Here is an 18,573-nt window from a genome sequence, read left to right as displayed (position 1 = left end):
ATGTGGAAAAGTAGATTAAACTTTCTACTGTCAAAAGCAGCACAAATGAAAGGCAAGCTTTGCTTTGAACACAGCTTTCATCTTTCTGCAGCAGAGTAAAGAAGAATGAAACAGAATTTTTGAGCAGGCAGTCGGCACCATGCTCTGGGTCAGCCACCTGCAGCATTGCCTGCAAAAGGTCCTACAAAGGACATTGTGTGTTAGCCCAGCTGAGAGGGGGTGGACATAGTCCTTCACTCTTTGTTGAATCAACATCTGAAATTTTACCGTCTCTCAACAATATTTTAAGTCTAAAAGAAATTATTGGGCTACTTTTTCATGTAGATAGGCTTTAGCATTCTAAAAAACACCAAACCATAATCTGTGTAAGCACATCTCTGGGAGACTGTCGTTAGAACAGCCTCTTAGTTTTTGGAACACATTCCAGAGAAATTGAAAACATTCTAGTCTTTCAATCACTGCAATGCAAAGCTTGCAAGTTTTCCTCCGGTGAATTCCAAGGAGGCATTCAGGTCACTTAGATTCAACTTTCTAATATTTTCACATTGTAGTTTTGGCGTTGAGCATCATTCCAGACTTTTCTCTCAGTATGATCAACCCTGAGGCCTTTCAAGACAGTTATTGATCTTTTTTTTCATAATGGATGTAGGTCATTTATGTTTAACTGAAGGTTCATTTAACATGCATTGCTAAACTACAGGTCATATCCAGGTTTTTTGTCCTGAAGACAAAAAGATAATGTGCTAATGCAAATACTTAAAAAATAATGTTTTGAGAGGGGAGAGAACTGTTTATAGTGGAGATATATGAATTCACTATTTATTTCCTTGCCATTTTTTGTGAAATATATCAGACTAGTTAATGTAGGGAAGATGCAGGAAAAAGTATGGCACAAAAAAGAAACAGAAAAAGATACAGAAAAAAAGTATGGTACAGCTGACAAGTACATTCTCAAAATTTCAAAGTGAATGAATAATATTAATAGAATATGATTATTTGATTATGATACTCATCCATCTTCTGAACTTTGCAGAGAATGAATATTGGCCTGAGAGCTTTCTTGGTAATTGCTGATAGTTTGCAGCAAAAAGATGGTGAACCTCCGATGCCAGTGACTGGAGCTGTCCTCCCCTCTGGAAACACTCTCAGAGTGAAGAAAACTTATTTGAGCAAAACTCTTACAGAGGAGGAAGCTAAAATGATAGGTCAGTAAGAGAATGGACAACATAGAAACTTGGGTGAGAATGGATGTAAAAATGTCTTCAGCACTTGGAACGGAATAGTTTTTTATTGTTAAGTATTTGATTTCTTTCTGCATTGTAAGCATTTAATTTATTGTGCATTCTAGTGAAATGTATGGTTTAGTTTGGCAAATGCTGCTTTTCATAAGTTATTCTGGAAAGTACTCAGTGGTGCTCTACAAATGGTAGCAACCCTTTATTCTGGGCAGAGTTAAAGACGCAGGTAGTTAAGAGCTAGCTTCTTTCAGTGCTGATAGCTGTGTTTATTCATGGGTACTCATCCAATTAGAAATCGTGCCTGTGCTCACAAAGAACCAGCTTTGCAAACCATCAAAGATTCTATTGATAGCCTTATTTTAATTTCAGTGTCTCACATCAAGTGAAACTTTCAAAATGGCAAAACCTTTAAATGTAAAATAATGTTGTACTGAGTGCCTAAGTTAATAGCACTTCGACCTTGGGCTTCAATGTAGAGTGAGAATCCTGTGCTGTAGAAGAGCCTCTCTATCATGCCCTGAAGGTGCCTGGTTTAGTTGAAAAAAAACCCAAAATTTGGCTGCTCACCTTCAAACTTCATTAAGTCCCCAAAGTTACGTGAATTAAATGAAGTCTACGCCAGTGGCAAAGACTTGTGTTGTACTGCACTAGATCACTGCAGTAATATCAAGAAAATAAGCAATGTAAGCCCCACTGCTGTTAAAGTATTTGAAGTATTTGAAGATAGTATTTGATAACAAATATTTGCACTAATGAATTCTTGTGTTAGCCATTTCTTTGCTATTTTATGACCCAGTATTTCAGTTTCCATGTATAATATGGAGGCATTCCTTTTGGAGTAGGCAACGTATTCTGGGTTTGGATCAGTGTATCATTACTGGTAGAATATGCTCTGTCATGAGGAAAACATATTTCTTACTTCATGCAGCACAGCATGAGTAATCAACTTTCTTTTTCAGAATATATATATAAAAATATCCCAAATCATACAAAAATGCCTGTTGTTGCAGGTATGTCGTTATATTATTCTCAAGTAAGGAAGGCCGTGGACAACATCCTGAGACACCTTGACAAGGAAGTGGGTCGGTGCATGATGCTAACCAACATACAGATGCTTAACAAAGAACCTGAAGACATGATAACGTGAGTGCTAAAGAACAGTAAATCGTATGAAATCTGGAGATGTAATTTTGGAACTTTTTCTCTTTCTTTCTTTCATGAGTCATCAGAGAAACAGCAAGAAACAGGGGCATTTAGCTTAATTAGTACATAGTTTGGAAAACTGTTTATGACAAGTCGATTGTGCTTCTTTGAATGCTGCAGTGTTTGGAGCTGAAGATGTTCTTGATGTAGGCAAAATCATGTGTGACTCCTAGGGACGTTTAGATGGTAGAAGTAGAATGCTCAAGTAGAAAACCTAGCAGCCTGTGCTGAGAATGCTGTCTCAGGATATATCTGCATCACTGAACTTCAAAATTAATGCAAGGAATTCTGTAAATCCCTATTAATAATAATATTTCAAAATTCCGTCTACATTTCATGCGTGTAATCAAAATCAAATCTTAATTAAAAACCCAAGTAATTTTGTGACAAGGCTTGGATTTAAGCAGTACCCCACTGGAACAGAATCAAACTAGTGTGCTTCAAGCTGTGTTGAACATCAGCATTTTACGCTTCCAAAATCATTAGTGAGGCAAGTTTCCCGGAGAGAGTTTTAGTGAAGTGGACATCTAGTAGAGGTTAAAGATACAGAGACATAATTTGACAGATGCAAAACACAGATTGTAGAAATCTCAGCTGTAAGGAGACCTTGCATATCTTTCCTGTTATAGCAGTGGACATGGTAGTTATTCTAGAAAAAAAACCAAACCCTGGAAAAATGTTTGTGATGTGATTAAAAAGAATTTTAAAAATCGCTTTGAGATTGTTTTTTTTTATTTACAGACTGCAGTACTCACAGTACTCTTAGCAAGTTGACTTTTTTGGCAGTAAATTAAAGAAACAATCTCAAAGGACATAAAGATTGTATCAGACTGCAATGACTGGCCAAATTCAACTACCTTGTATAACTGATACCATCTTTATGTTTTAATATCATTCCTCTGCCCTTGTGTTTTGCAGTGACTCTAGGTGAGACTGTAAGATGTGTCGCCAGCAATAAATTGTCTTTATTCATATTCATTGCTAATATTACTATCCAATAATATTTCATATTTTTCTTGTAGTTCTACCGCGTGTCCTGTTCAGTCCTCACACCCAGCTTTCATAACCATTTTGGGTATTCAGACTTTTGTGGTAGGAAAAGTGAGTTTAGAAACTCACATTTTATTTCTGAAAGATAATTGCACAGTGAAACCTTGAGCACTCAGATAAGAAGTGTACTTAACCTTAGCTATAAATATCCTTTCAGTGGTTTCTCAACATCACCAAAATGTGGTTTATTTTTAGAGTCAGCAAACAAATAGATTCAAAAGAGTTTTAAATTTCAGGAAGTCTTGTGATTAGGTAGTGACTTTTGTCAGAAACATGAAGATTGGAATATTTAGACATGTAAGTTACTGCATTTTATGTTGTATATATAGATGAGCTCTAATTTTAATATATGCACTTGAAAGGCAAACCACATTATAACAGATTTTTACTTGTTCTTTCAAGGAAAAAATATCTGGGATGCTTAATTATCAGTCGATCTAAAATCATGTGAACTCACAAAAAACATCAGTAGCTGTTACTGTCAGGATTGAAAATGATCCTTTCAAAAACTGCATTGTGGATATGTGGAAAAGCCAACATATTGGTTTTATGTAATTGCTTCCTATTTTATTCACAGAACTCCATGCTCCGCTAGGGTTACATATTTATTTTGAATTATTACAGGCTTTAATTGATAGATACCACACTGCATTTACCTACATTTTAAAGTTATTGCTTTTGCCGTAGTTACATAAAATTTATGTATAAACTGTCTAAAATTAATACCATAGTGGTATTTTTAATAAGAAAATAAGAATCAGAGGGAAGTAGCTAGGCAATGAGCAGACATAACATTTTAAATTATGTGGATTCTGGAATTTTCTTTGGCAGTGTTAGATTTGCTTCTGTATTTAATTACTGATCCTTTAAGCATTTGTTGTTGAAGTAATGAATGCCAGTATGGAGGGTCTTACTAGAATCCTGAGTAAGAAGCATCCTTTGTATTCTGCACTGGGATATGAATTTCAATCCTGGTTATAATTACTTTCCAACATCTAGTTGGAAGGTAATAGGGCATCCATCTTTCTAAAGTACAAACCTGTCCTTGCAAGTACTTCAAAGGTTTTTGCTGACAATACCTAACTAAAATCTGGTACTTCTGCTATGGAAGCACAAGCTTCCAGATGAGGACAGCTGTTGGTGTGTTTGTCCAGAGCTTGTCCTGTTGACTCTGCTGCTCTGTGAGGCTCCCCTTCAACCCCTCATGGGCTGTGCCTGGCAGCTCAGATGGTAAGTTGGGAACTTGAGCCTGAGGTTTGGATCTTCTCCTGCTACTCTTCTGAGCAGCTGATAAGCCACAGAACACCCACAGATTTTATATTTATAAATAATTACTCATTTGCCTTCAGAAGAGTTTCCTCTCAGGCTATTATCTTACGGATCTCCATTTGAAATGCAGAAACTTTGCCCTTGCTGGGGACTGAGAGTAAGGAAACTCTGCAAAATTCACTTTCCATTTCAAGTCAGCAAGGAAGACTTGGTTTGCCTGCACATAAAACTCCCAATGGCACTTTAATATTTACAACTATAAAAATATAGGGTTTAGCACTAGTTATTAATCCAGCTAGTATTTGCTTTAGTGATAGTAGTGGAAAGGGTTTTGTTTATAACCAAATTCTCAATGAAATGTATTTTACTCCTTTTCCAGTCAGTTGCTGACACCTTTCAAGTTCTGTCTGTTAGAATATAGATGCAGTGAGACAGAGGTAATTAATGATAAAGATAGTTTTCCCTAACTGTACCATTAAGACAGTTAATTAAAATAATGTCAACATTTTATTCATGTAATATATATCCAAGCTGATAAGTATATAGGGTTTTAAGAGACAGAATGGTAATCACTACAAAACTGTCTTTAATCTTTGAATTAAGTAAGTCTCAGTTTATGCCTTTTCTGTACCCATCATTTCAGTGAATGATCAATGTTACTCCATAAATCTTCTTTCAAACTGTGTTGCACCCAGGCTTTCTCTGTGACTGAACACAGAAGTAAGATATCCAAATGCAATGTCCTCTCTTGGATGGGGGGACAGAGTAATGTGGTAACCAGGGCAATTGACCAGGGTGCAGGAAAATTAAATTGATTTTTTGTTTTGTCACTCTATTTCAGTGTGGTGTTAAGTATCTTACAGTACTTCTTGGTGTCTCCTTTTTTCCCCTCATTCTTTTCTAGTTTTATTGGAAGTGTATTAAAAGAGGAATAATCTTTCTCTACGTGTTTATAATATGGCCTCTAAATAGGACCTTACTTTTTTTATCCTTCCAAAGCATATTACAGGCTAATAATTAATAATATTGTGGGAAAGACTGCACAGTTTGAAATGCTGTTATGCTTTGGTAATTTCCTCTGCACTCCATCATCAGATAATAGATCATTGAGATAAAAATGAGAAAATTTTTAAAAAATCCACATTTTGAGGTCTATCTGAAGGATTTACCTAATCTGCACACTCACCAAAAATGTTGAAAACAATTCAGAAAACAACTGCATGTGTTTTGAAAATAATCAACAGCTGAAACTTGAGCTACTTTTAGAAGACTCGTGGACTTCCAACCTTGTGTTTGCTTCATGCTGAACTTTGTACTTAATGACTTTCCCAGGCTGTTAGAGAACAGTTGTGCCATTCCACAGATGAGAACAGCCTTAGGGCTGCTAAAACATGTTCTAGCTGATAAGAGCTGCCAAAATGCTGCTATCTCTGGCAGCGATCAACAGAAACTCTCTGGCCATACCTACCTCTAAATTATACACCTTTTTCAGTGTAAAAATGTGTCATGATGGTTTTCCATAGACTTGTCCCTTATTAGGGGCAACTGTCTGGATCTTCAGTCGTGATATTTGATTTTGTTGCACATCTGCTATTTGCTTCATACAACTGGTGAAATATAGCTGCATTATGATGGAGAATACCCCAACTCTCTCCTTATTGCCTCATCCAAAGTCTGCATCATATAAATGCTGACCTTGATGGAGGAATCCTCCTACATTATACATCCATTTTTATATATCAGCCAGTTCCTCTCAGAAAGAAACAAATGAATCATTAATAATTGATTTTCCAAGTAATGTGTAGTTATGATGCATGAAAAAATGTCAAAATCAGAAGCATTTATTAAAAAATGGAAAAATTCATGTTTCCTTCTTATTTCATTATAGTGTCTAGCTGTCCATCTGATGTTCTTAGTAGGTCTCTGACACTTCATTATATTCATCCCTTTTCTGAAAAGCTCGAGGTGTGTCATTTCACACAGTTCTTTCTTAAGCTTAGTCAAAATTCTGTTTCAATTTTTCAGTGGTGAAAGAAAACCAAAAATTGATCTGTTCAGAACATGTGTTGCTGCTATTCCTCGATTACTTCCTGATGGAATGTCAAAACTTGAGTTGATCGACTTGCTGGCAAGGTAAGTTGTTCAAGCATTGAATGACTGCTCCGGGGGAACAGTGTGAAAAACTGTTTCTTTTTATATATGCTTATAAAAGGTAAATTGCACTTAATGAATTAGACAGAGATGTCCTAGCATCTTTCCACAGTTTTTGTGGTTTTATTATGGACTCATAATTTTATGAAAAAACTAGTATGTCCTTCAGAACTCTTTTCCATCAGTATGTAGGTTACATGATATTCCTTGCTCTTCCCAGTGGTCACAATTTAGTACTGTTTTCTAACCATAACAGCATTTTGATTAGCAGGAGGAAGCATCTTTTCTGTGTGGTGGAAAAACACCAAGACACCTGTTTACTGAAAGTTTTGATTTATGATCCCCACATGTCTCTTTGGTAAAACAGAATGTGCTAGATGTGGTACCTTACAAAAGCTTCTTAAATTATTAATATTGTAAGATACAAAATAAAGAAAAGGAGAAGTTTGAGAAATAAAATATCCCTCCATTTAATTTGTCTGAATAGACTTCACTGGACAAGATAGTCTACAACATGACAGCTACACCAGTTAGGTTTGAGGATGTCAGATCAGTGACTAGTGGCAAATAATTATGACAAGAGGTACTGGTCAGTGCAGAAAAGTCTGTTACATTTCAGTTCAAGTATCCAAGACCAAGGTTGCAACTTGTGTTCTTTATGTAAGTGGATTATAGTATTAAATTGAACCAAGAGGGCTTTGCAGAGTGTTGCTCTCAGGTAACTGTGGCAAAGTAATCTTTGCCTCCCGGTTCTTGTTTTTCAAAAATCAAAAGGAATGGCAGATGTGGGAGCCAGAAGGCTGCATACAAAACCAGTTTTTTCTGCTCTGTGAACAACTAACTCCCAGTGATGTGCTATAACAGTGAGACAATTGATTCTGGTAATAATGAAGAGTGCAGACAGCCAAACGAGCCAAATCGTCAGCCAGCAGTAGGTGTGCTGCAGTTCATGGCCAGCTTGATTTCCTTGTGTGCACAGTGTCCACTCTAAATCACTTGAAGGTTGTTTTAAAGCATTACATTATCAAATTATATTTACACCATATTAAACTGTTGCATCAATTCTGCTTAAGGGAAATTTAAAAGGACATGTTTTCCTTTAATCCAATATTTTAACTAGAGTTCTATCCTTATTAATTGTCTTAACTGAGCTGGTAAGAAGCACGTATCTATTCAGGTCACAGCTCTTCATCACAGGATAGCCCAAATCAGACCTGTCACTACTCTTAAGAAAGTCTAGAGACCCGTGTGGGTTTCTTTATAAATTAATGCTACCCTCCTGAAGTCTCATAACTGTCAATATAACCACTGGTCTATCTTTATTCTGTCATCAAACTTCATTCAGAAAATGTCAGCTGTGATTCTCAGCATTTCTTGGGTAATTGTGCTGCTGGGACAATGCAAGCAGTAAGTTTGCTGAGTTATCTGACTCTGACTGTGAAAAGAAGTGAAACATCAAGAGTAGCTGAGGAAAGCATCTCTAGGGCAACTTCAGAATCAGTTACATGCTCAGCCTTTCCCCAGGAAGGGGACCTTTGGGAATCTGTTCTCCTCTCCTACATGTACTCATGCTACAACATCTTTGAGACATTGATAGTGTTTTAAGTAAAATTCTGAAGTTAAGCAGGGGAAACACAATTTAGGTAAAATAAGTAGGTATATAATGGGTTGGAAAGCAATTAATAAACAGGTCATGGTTCAGGAGACATATAGAATGGTATTGAAATAACTGGGTAGGGTCTCAGTATTTCAGAGCAGGATCACAAACTGAACAGATACAAAGAAGTGATGTTCCTGTGAAAAGACAAACCTTATTCACATGTATAGGTCTTCAAAACAGGTTTTTGAAAACAAGGTTTTTGAAAAACTTCTTCTGGTCTAATTAGGATGTCTGATCTGGATATGAGCATCCAAGCTGGGGCATTGTAATTGAACAGACTGACCAGAGAACAAGGGGAAAAAGAATAATTAATTGAAAAAACTTAGGTCTAAGTTAGCCTGGGACAGTGTGAACTGAAAACTAAGTAATAAACTCTTTAAGGCATTAATGCTGGCCCTAGACATAATGTAAGTCACCAGAATGCCCCAGAACCAGAGCTGCTTCTACATTCTGTGTACTGCCCCATGTTTATTTGAGACCAGACTGACTACTTCTCCCAGTTATGAGAAAGTAGGTGCAGAAGGTTAGCATCTGCAGTTCTAGGCTGCATTACAGTATTGCATTCTGTAATGCATCTACTGCATTACAGTATTGCATTCTGTAATGCATCTACTGCATTACAATATTATGTTTTCTGGGTCAGAAACTAAACTCAATACAGAGATAAGAAACTTAGAAGAGGTAAGATTTCAGTTTCTCCCTGTTTTAAAAAAGAACCCTATAAACTGTTCTGCCAGGGATTTCTGTGGGCCTGTGTTGTTGGGATGGAAAACTGTTAAATATTTTCTTTTCACAATAGATAAAGTTACATCTCTAGTTAATTGGTTCTTGTATTCACAGTTTTGTTTGATTTTTCCATCCTCACAACAGATGTGTCTTTTGGCGGGTTTTAGAAGGAGTCTCTAAGTGAGCAGCTAGACTTTTTTCCAGGACAGCTGTATTCAAATTATAAAGCATGAAGCAGATGTCAAGTATATACTGTACCTTTTGCCCTTTCACTGCCCACTGCAACCATTCATTACAAATTCCTGAGTAGGTCTTAAATTTAACTGACTCAAGTGCAAACAAACAAACTTATACTTGCTTCCTTCACTGCCTGTTGTACAGTGGTAATACATAGATGCATTCTTACGCTCAATTTGAATTTCATCTCATTAGATAATGCCACTGGGCAGTAACTTGGGCTTAGGAGATGTCTTTTGTGTCCTCTTTTCTGTTACTGTTTTGTGTCTTTGTGGAAGTCATTTCATGGATGACTTAATTGTGGTCTCAAAAGGTTTTTGCTTGTTTATCTGGTTTTGGCATTCCAAAAGGGAGACAAAAATTATCCTTTCTCAGCACAACAAAATACTGTGTTTCTAAATATATGTAGAAAGTCACGTGGTTATTAAAGCATAACAGTTATTTTTGGAGTCATATTCACCAGGGGTGAATTTTCATGGCAGTTGTTTTCTTTTCGCTTAAATAAAATGTCCCCTGCCTCCAAATGAGGCAGCTATAATGAACCAGATTTTTTATGAACCACATCTCATCATACACTTCCAACAGAATGGAATTTGGTTCCACTCCATTTGCTATTTTGGGTTTTTTTCTCCTAGCTTTCTGTCCATTTCATTATAATGAGCCCTCCTTTTCAGCTGTGTAGATTAAATGTAGATAAAATACTTTGAAAATGAGTTCTAACACACTACAGAAAATTACAGTCTCATGGGTAATTAAAACAAAATACATCATAAAGGCAATGAACCAAAAATTGCAGAACACACTAATCTGAATTTACTTTATTCTGCCAACTTCTAACACAGAAGTGGTTTGATGATTTCTGTGTCAAAACAAAGTATAAAAAAATTTATATTGAGAAGAACTTCAACATGATGCAAAGAAAAAAGAAAATAAAATTTGAAAATGGTATCTGAAATGTCACCATCTTTCAGAAGGACTTTGAGGGTGTTCAGTGTGTTTTTAAAAGTATAAAAAGTCCTGAGGCTGTTTTTCCCATTTCCTCATCCTAAGTTATTTAAAACATAAAGCAGTTTTTTAATGCAAATGCCTCATTTTAATTCTTTTGAAGATTTGATTTCATTAATTGTGATTTGCATCTTGGCTAAAGATTTATTTTAACTGTTAGCTGAACTGTTGTGATTCTTTAATTTTTATATTTAATGTTAACAAAACAGAAATTGTGAAATTATGCATATATTTGTAAGCCTTTTGTTATCATACCTACATGGAAGTTACTGAGTTATGAGTAAATCAAAAATATACTTGGTTTGAGAAAAGTTGTCAAATGATGAACTTTAGAGATACTCAGTTTTAAGAGGGGAATACACTTCTTTAGGATCCATGAATATCTTCCGCTGTAGCAAGAAGTACAATACAGAAGACAGGTCAAGGATGTTAAATGTGGTCAGCAGTAATGAAACCATGATAGCATCATCCCCCATTGTCAGTGGGAATTTTCTGTCACTTTAATGTTACTGAGATATGCATGCTTCTTACCACAATAAACACTCCTTATATCTTTTATTATCTGACATTTACTTTTACTTACAGGCTGTCTATCCATATGGATGATGAGCTTCGACACATTGCACAGAATTCTCTTCAGGGTCTACTTGTTGACTTTGTTGACTGGCGGGAGGATGTACTCTTTGGTTTCACTAATTTTCTGCTACGTGAAGTGAATGATATGCATCATACCCTTCTTGATACTTCACTGAAGTTGCTGCTACAATTGCTTACACAATGGAAGCTTGTAATACACACTCCAGGAAAAGCTTCTGAGCAGGCAAAAACCAGATCTGCAGAGGTATGGAATCAGATCTGTGTCCTAACATTTTTACTAATTGAAGGCAGAAATTATTTTCCTTGATACCTCTGTGGTTCGTGTGATTTGTATTTACTCACCTGAGAAGAATTCACCATGTAAAATTTTTTTAGGTAATTAGTTCATGTGTCTTTTGAGGACAGCTATGTCCTTGTGTAATACAGCAGATGTTGTTGTTGAGCAACATAAGAGAATGCATGTCAAACTAAAATATGCACATCAACAAAAGCACATAAAGTGAAATATGTGTATGTAGATGTGGCAGAAGGACATTTTCCCAGGACTGAAACAGATTGATAATGCTAGTAGGAATGCTGTGAAGAGTGAAGTAGATCTTTTCCTGTAGCCATTTCATTTGGTTGATTCAGAAACATCAAAGAACCTGACTGCTGCAATAGCCTGCTGTCTCCATATTTTACAGACATTTCTGAGAACTGAACAGCTTCTCTCCTGTTTCTCCCATCTGCACTATCCCACAGATATTTTCATTATGAGAAATGATTTTTAGGCTTCTAGTCTCCTAAACTAATCACAGTGGGTGTGTTTTCCTTAGGGCGAACATGATGTGTGTTTTATATCACGGGGGGCCATTAATTAATAGGTAATAACAGGAGCACATAAAAAATGTAGAAAAGATAAATCCTCACATACTTTTCATTAAATATTGTTAAACTTTACTGGTGAGGTCAGGTTCTAGATGCCAGCTACCTAAGGTGTTGGCTGCTACAGGACCAAAAAAGGACCTGAGGACATGCTATCTGAAGCAGAAAAAGTGTGGTGTTCACAGTCACAGTTATTCATTCATTTTTCAGTGGAGGATGGAAAAAAGTGGGTAGATTAATTGAAAAGTAGAGGAAAGGATTTGTTCAAAGGACTCTACTCACACATTGCTTTTGTGGAACAAGGTAACCTAAAGCAACAAAACTTGGCTGTTTGAGGGAATATGTTCTGCATTTTATTTCTTTATATGTCCTAATTAAATAGAATATTTCTTGGAGACCTGGTTTGCAAACACGACCACTCAATTTTTCCCCCCTTGCACTGTTCTACAGTTGATACCCAATGGATCCAGCCACAGGATACAGTCTGAAAGAAGCCCCTATTCCAACGTGCTGCATGCAGTCGAAGGGTTCGCACTGGTGCTGCTGTGTAGTTTCCAGGTTGCCACGCGGAAACTGGCTGTTCTAATCCTCAGAGAAATCCGTTCTTTATTCTTGGCCCTTGGCCAGGCTGAGGTAGGATTTTTCTCTTCTGGTACTTTGAGTTAAAATTTACTGAAGATAAAGCTCAAAACTGCTGTTATGGTTGCTTTTAACATAATTGCTGGAGTGTAGCAGGTATGCACTTAGTTTATAAAAAACTATTTTATCTCAGCTTAGTGTTTCTATTTGCCTTAACACTGCAAACCTTTCTGTGTACTCAACAATGTATCATCAATGGCAAATGCCCTGTATAAGAGTTTGAAGGGAAATGTACAGCAACTTCATATTTTCTCTTGGAATGATGTGAATGTGATGTGAAACACTGTAAAACCTTTTTTTACTGCACGGATCATTTTTGTATTGTCAAGATGATAAATTTGTATTGGAAATGAAACCCATTCCTGTAGCATACCATTTTGTAAAAAAACCCCACAGCATAAGATGCCCTTAAGATCAGTCGCATACATTTTCCTTCTATAGTAAAGACCTCTAAGTCTTTTTTATGGATACAGAAATATGGAGAGTCATGTTGTGTACTGGCAGTCACAGCTCAGTGAGCCTCTAAATGCCTAAGAACACAAATATGTGTGTTCATGGCAAAGGAATGCTTCAATAAACAGTAAGCTAATTTTTCAGTCTTTTGATACCAGCTATCCAAAGTCATTTGGGATTTTCTGATATGTGCTTTTGTTCACTAGGCAGTGAACTATAGCCACAAATTAACTTCATTTCAAGTCACAGCCTGGACTTAGGTCTGAGATTAATATGAAAAAGACAAAATGTACCCATCATTAACAATGAGTATTTTTAGCTACTTCAGATTTGTGTCATAATTTTTAGATGGTTCTGTTTCATGTACCACAAAAATAAGAAGGGAATTAGTTTTGTCAGGAGAGCAGTAAACTTGTATTCTCTGTGTTATGCAGGATGATGACAGACCTATGATTGATGTCATGGATCAATTGAGCTCTTCTATTCTTGAAAGCTTTATTCACGTGGCTGTTTCAGATTCAGTAAGTGCTACTTTACTGTTACTGCGTGTGTTTACACAACAAATCTCAGACAGGAAATACTAAAAATAAAACTGCTAAAAAACAAATCATACAGCTTTAAGGCTCCAGCCATCTACCCAAGAGCTCCAAGGCTCCACAATGTCCCAGACAATCTGTTCCATGAAGATAATCTTACTATGGATATAGAAGGTGTTGCATACAGAAAAAAGAACAGTTGAGAAAGTCTTATTGCCAGCACTGCCTTGAGGCACTTGGAAGTCATTCACTGCTGTCATCTGTTAGAGAGAGGAATAAGCTTTGGCTCTCTTGTGTCCTCAGAAAGTGGCCCTGCCTGTGGATCTGAGCCTAAGCTCTAGAGTAAGTTTTCCTTATGCGTTTTCAGGGGCCTGACGTGTCTGACATGCACCAGAGGAAGCAGAGATTGAGCACTTTGAATAAAAAAGTGTCAGCAGGAGAGCTGATACAAAAGACAACTTTTTTTTGCGTGTGGTCTCAGAGACTAGTGAGGGCCCTTTTCCAGAGGACAGGAAGAATCCGTTCAGGGCACTTTTCAGCCTGATTAAGTTTAAAGCCACAAATGGTGCACCCTTTCCAGGGTCGTGGGTGGGAGCCATATGTTGGGTGCCAGAAAGGACTGTGGTGGTGTAATCCCAGCCAGCAGCCAAGCCCCCACTGCCACTTGCTCAGTCCCCCAGCAGTGAGTGGCATGGGGGGGAGAGCATCAGAAGGGTAAAACCTGGAGAAATCATGGGTAGAGGTAAAGACAGTTTAATAGGAAAGCCAAAGCCATGCACACAAGCAAAGCACAACAGGGAATTAATGGACTGCTTCCCATGGGCAGGCAGGTGTTTAGCCATCTCCAGGAGAGCAGGGCCCCATCACATGTAGCAGTGACTTGGGAAGACAAACGTCTTCACTCCAAACATGTCCCTTTTCCTTCTTCCCCCACTTCCTGTACTGAGCATGACATCATATGGTCTGGAAAATCCCTTTGGTCAGGTGGGGTCAGCTGTCCTGGCTGTGTCCTCTCCCAGCTTCCCAGGCACCCCCAGCATCCTCACCAGAGTGGCAGTACAGAAAGCAGAAAAGGCCTTGGCTCTGTGCAAGTGCTGCTCAGCAATAACAAAAACATCCCTATGGTATCAACCCTGCGTTCAGCACAAATTCAAAACATAGCCTCATACCAGCCACTGGGAAGAAAATAAACTCTACCCCAGCCAAAACCAGCACTGAAGGGGACATTGAACTGGTGGTGAGATTGGGTCCCTCTGCAGCTGAAAACAAACTAAGAAAGAAAGAGACATTCTGACTTCATGATACAGGAATTAGGATATTCATCTGAAGTAGCAGCACCTGGGTTTGGGTGTTGCAGTTTCTACAGGCCAAGGTTTGAATTTTATGCTCTCATTCTACTCATTAAAAACAAAGCAAAGCAAATGTGTTGCCTCTGTGCCTGGTTTCTGATTAGTACAGCAAGGAGTGTTAATTTATCTTTTCTCTCCGTAGACAACAATCCCGTTAACACACAGCGTGGATTTGCAGTGGCTGGTGGAGTGGAATGCTGTCCTAGTAAATAGCCATTATGATGTGAAAAGTCCTTCCCATGTCTGGATATTTGCACAGTCCGTTAAAGACCCATGGGTTCTCTGCCTCTTCAGTTTTCTCAGGCAGGAGAACCTACCAAAACACTGTCCTACAGCTCTCAGCTATGCTTGGCCATATGCTTTCACGAGGCTACAGCTGATAATGCCTCTTGTGGATCCAAAGTAAGTGTCAATCTGCATTTCACTTTGATTTGTATGGGCTGTGTGATTTTAGTGTAAGCTTTTCTTTAGTCTCGTATTTCAGTATCAGTCCACAAATCCTGCTAGGTGCCACAGAGAAATTGGTGCTACACAGCTTTGAGTTTCATAATTGCAACTTGTAAGGTGGAAAACTCTGATTTTCTACCTTCATTGAATTTTCCCCTGTACTGTGTCATGTTGAATTGCAGCTAGTAGATACAAAGTATGTTTAATTCCCTTTTAAAGTACTTTAAAATACTGTGTAATTAAGACTGGGAAATTTTTTAAATTATTATAATTCACTTTTAAATTCTAGTATTCCTGTTAATGCAAAGAAAACAAGTACAGCAAGCAGTGGAGACAACTATGTTACTTTGTGGAGAAACTACCTTATTCTGTGTTTTGGAGTAGCAAAACCCAGTATTATGAGCCCAGGACACCTGCGTGCTTCAACACCAGAAATCATGGCTACCACTCCTGATGGAACAGTGAACTATGATAATAAGGTGATACATCCTGTTTCAAGTAATCTACTCGTTTAGGAGAATTTTAAGCTGCATCTGCATGCAAAACCATATCCTGATGAAAGTATTTCAGTTAGGGAATGTTTTGATATATGCAAACTACTTAACATATATAATTAACAATTAAAACATCTGTATGATATGACAAATATTTGGCAAAAGCTGTGGTATTTTCAATATATTTCTCTTTTTCTTTTGTGCATTCTGGGTGATTGCATATTCAAAATATGGAAGGTCTTGACACGTGTTTTGAAATTAACTTTAGTTTGTCATCCCCTTTCTGTCCTTGTAGAGTACTCCAATTTGTAAATTTAAAAAATTAAGCAATAAAGCAGATTTCTGAATGAAAATTGTATTTCTGTTCGATATATGCCTGTCAGAAGCAATAATATATAAAATACACTTTCAAGCAGTAGCAACCTGAGAGGAGCAGTACCTCCACAAATGCAATTACTGGAATATTTTAATGAAGCAACATATTAAGTAAATTACAATAATCTGAACTAAAGCAAAGAGATTTCCCAGATGTATTTACTTGTTAGGCCTTATTGAGATGATTGTGAGGTAGCAGACATCCAGTTAGACTGGTGTATTGATATCTGTAACACTAAAATAATTTCAGCATGTTTTTACAGTATGTATTGATACTTGGACAGTATTTGTTTGTAAAAAAAAAGGTATTTACTTAATATTGATATCCTGACAATTAAATTCAACAATATTTTAATATATTTTAGGCCATTGGAACTCCATCTGTCGGAGTCTTACTGAAGCAGCTAGTTCCTTTGATGAGACTTGAAAGCATAGAAATTACAGAATCACTTGTATTAGGATTTGGAAGAACAAATTCCCTTGTTTTCAGGTACCTCTCCTTTTACCATATTCTTAGTTACCTGCTTCTAATACACTTTATTTTTGTTGCAACTTAAATATATACTTAAATTTTTATTTACACTTTGGAACTTTGTTTTTATATGTTGACTAAAATATAGATGCTTTTCAAAGGACACTAGATTTTGTTTACAAATATTAATGTTTTTTAATTTAGGGAATTAGTAGAAGAACTTCACCCACTAATGAAAGAAGCCCTAGAAAGAAGACCAGAGGTTAGTTGCAGAAATCAAATGTACTAGCTTTTTTAAACTGAAAAAATATTTTAAAAATAGTAATTCTGTCTGTTTGAAATACCAATATATTATTCTGTACTAACTAGCAAGTAAGGCTCTGTGTGCAACAAGAATTTTATTAATTGTTTCATTTAAAATAATTCCATTAAAACCTAGTTTAATTTAAATTCTATCACCACAGTTTTCACCTTCATTATAGTACTCTCTTTTGTTACAATAGAAGGTACTGCTAGAAGGGTTCCCAGCAGATGTTCCAGTCCACACAAGAGAGAATGCTGTGTTCTTAAAAACCTCTGGTGATAAAATCTGTAGCCTCAGTAAGCAGTTTAGTTGTACGATGTGTCTATGTAGCTAAACAGGAAAGCCATGGGGAGAGCCTCATTACTGGACTGAAGTTGCTGTTCTGCTCAATTTTCCCTCCTTGACTCAGTTTTGGACCATTTCAGCTGGCCCCAGGATAGAAATCTGAGGTAGCTTATGACAATTATTAATAATTCTGTGTCTGGTAAATGTCCACTACCATTTCCATTCTGCATTGATTCACACCTCAATTTAGCTGTGTGGCTTCCATTCCTGTGAAGACATTGATTTGAGGCCACTTGTTTTGATACTGGGCAGAAGTGAATTAATAATACACCTTTGTGCACCACTTGCCTCTGCATTTTGTCTGTGCATCATTTAAGACAACTTAGATTTGAAAAGCTTTTTCTGGAGACATACATACCCAGTGTACCCTCAGGAAAGGAATTGCTGAAATTCAGAGGTTTACAGCATACTCTAAGAGCAAATTTAGCCCATGGAATTGTCAGAAGAAGAATACAAGAACGAGACACTGCAATGTTAATTCCTGTATTTTTCCTGATATGAATAAATGGGCCACCTTCCTGCGAACAGTGCCATCAGGAAACACAGGAGAGACTGCATGGGTTGTGTAGCTGTAGAGAACACAGCAGGTCTCCATGTCAGCAGGCAGGTATCCAACACTCCAGAAACAATGTCCTGGAACATATGCTAGGACTAGGAAGAGAATTGCCAGCATGGCCAAGAGCTGCAGGGGTAAACCAAAATGGACATTACACAAGATCCGCCCTGTGGGTGCTGGCACAGAGCTTGCCAGATCACCTCTGACACTGTTGCAGGAGGCAGTAATATTGTATTTCAATAAATACAGTAGTACAGGCAGTAAATACTGTATTTCAGTAAAATTGCTTTTTTCTCTATATGCATGTCCTGGAACCTTAAAGGTGTAACAGGAGAAAAACAGGGCTCTGAATAGAACAAATTAAATGGCATAATTATTTGAATAAAACCTTTGGCTAGGATCCTGCAATTCTGTCAGTTCTGGGTCAGAATACCAGGCAAAGCGTAATTTTTTTCTCCCATGCATCTACTGCTGGCCATGGATGGAGCCAGAGTCCTAGAAAAGATATGCCTTTGATCTCAGTATTGCTCAGTTTTGAAGAGCAAAATCTACATTTTCTCTGAGCTTTTCTTGTTTTGGCAGCAAATTTCTTTGAGTGCAATA

General features: G+C 37.2%; 1 protein-coding gene across 9 annotated transcripts in view; it reads left to right on the top strand.

The window, feature by feature from the left end:
- Window positions 1–18,573, top strand: part of FRY (FRY microtubule binding protein) — a 227,402-nt gene that overhangs the window by 135,191 nt on the left and 73,638 nt on the right. For all 9 annotated transcript variants that reach the window (XM_085061815.1, XM_085061823.1, XM_085061806.1 and 6 more), the window contains 10 exons: window positions 1,034–1,205; window positions 2,249–2,381; window positions 6,786–6,893; window positions 11,125–11,380; window positions 12,451–12,633; window positions 13,527–13,613; window positions 15,120–15,379; window positions 15,714–15,903; window positions 16,659–16,783; window positions 16,970–17,027. In XM_085061815.1, coding sequence (XP_084917941.1) covers window positions 1,034–1,205; window positions 2,249–2,381; window positions 6,786–6,893; window positions 11,125–11,380; window positions 12,451–12,633; window positions 13,527–13,613; window positions 15,120–15,379; window positions 15,714–15,903; window positions 16,659–16,783; window positions 16,970–17,027 — 1,572 coding nt within the window. The remainder of the gene's footprint in view (window positions 1–1,033; window positions 1,206–2,248; window positions 2,382–6,785; window positions 6,894–11,124; window positions 11,381–12,450; window positions 12,634–13,526; window positions 13,614–15,119; window positions 15,380–15,713; window positions 15,904–16,658; window positions 16,784–16,969; window positions 17,028–18,573) is intronic.

The sequence above is a fragment of the Lichenostomus cassidix genome, chromosome 1 (assembly GCF_008360975.1).
Source record: "Lichenostomus cassidix isolate B80296 chromosome 1, HeHo_3.0, whole genome shotgun sequence".
NCBI classification, from domain to species: domain Eukaryota; kingdom Metazoa; phylum Chordata; class Aves; order Passeriformes; family Meliphagidae; genus Lichenostomus; species Lichenostomus cassidix.
This window is presented reverse-complemented; position numbering and strand designations above follow the sequence as displayed.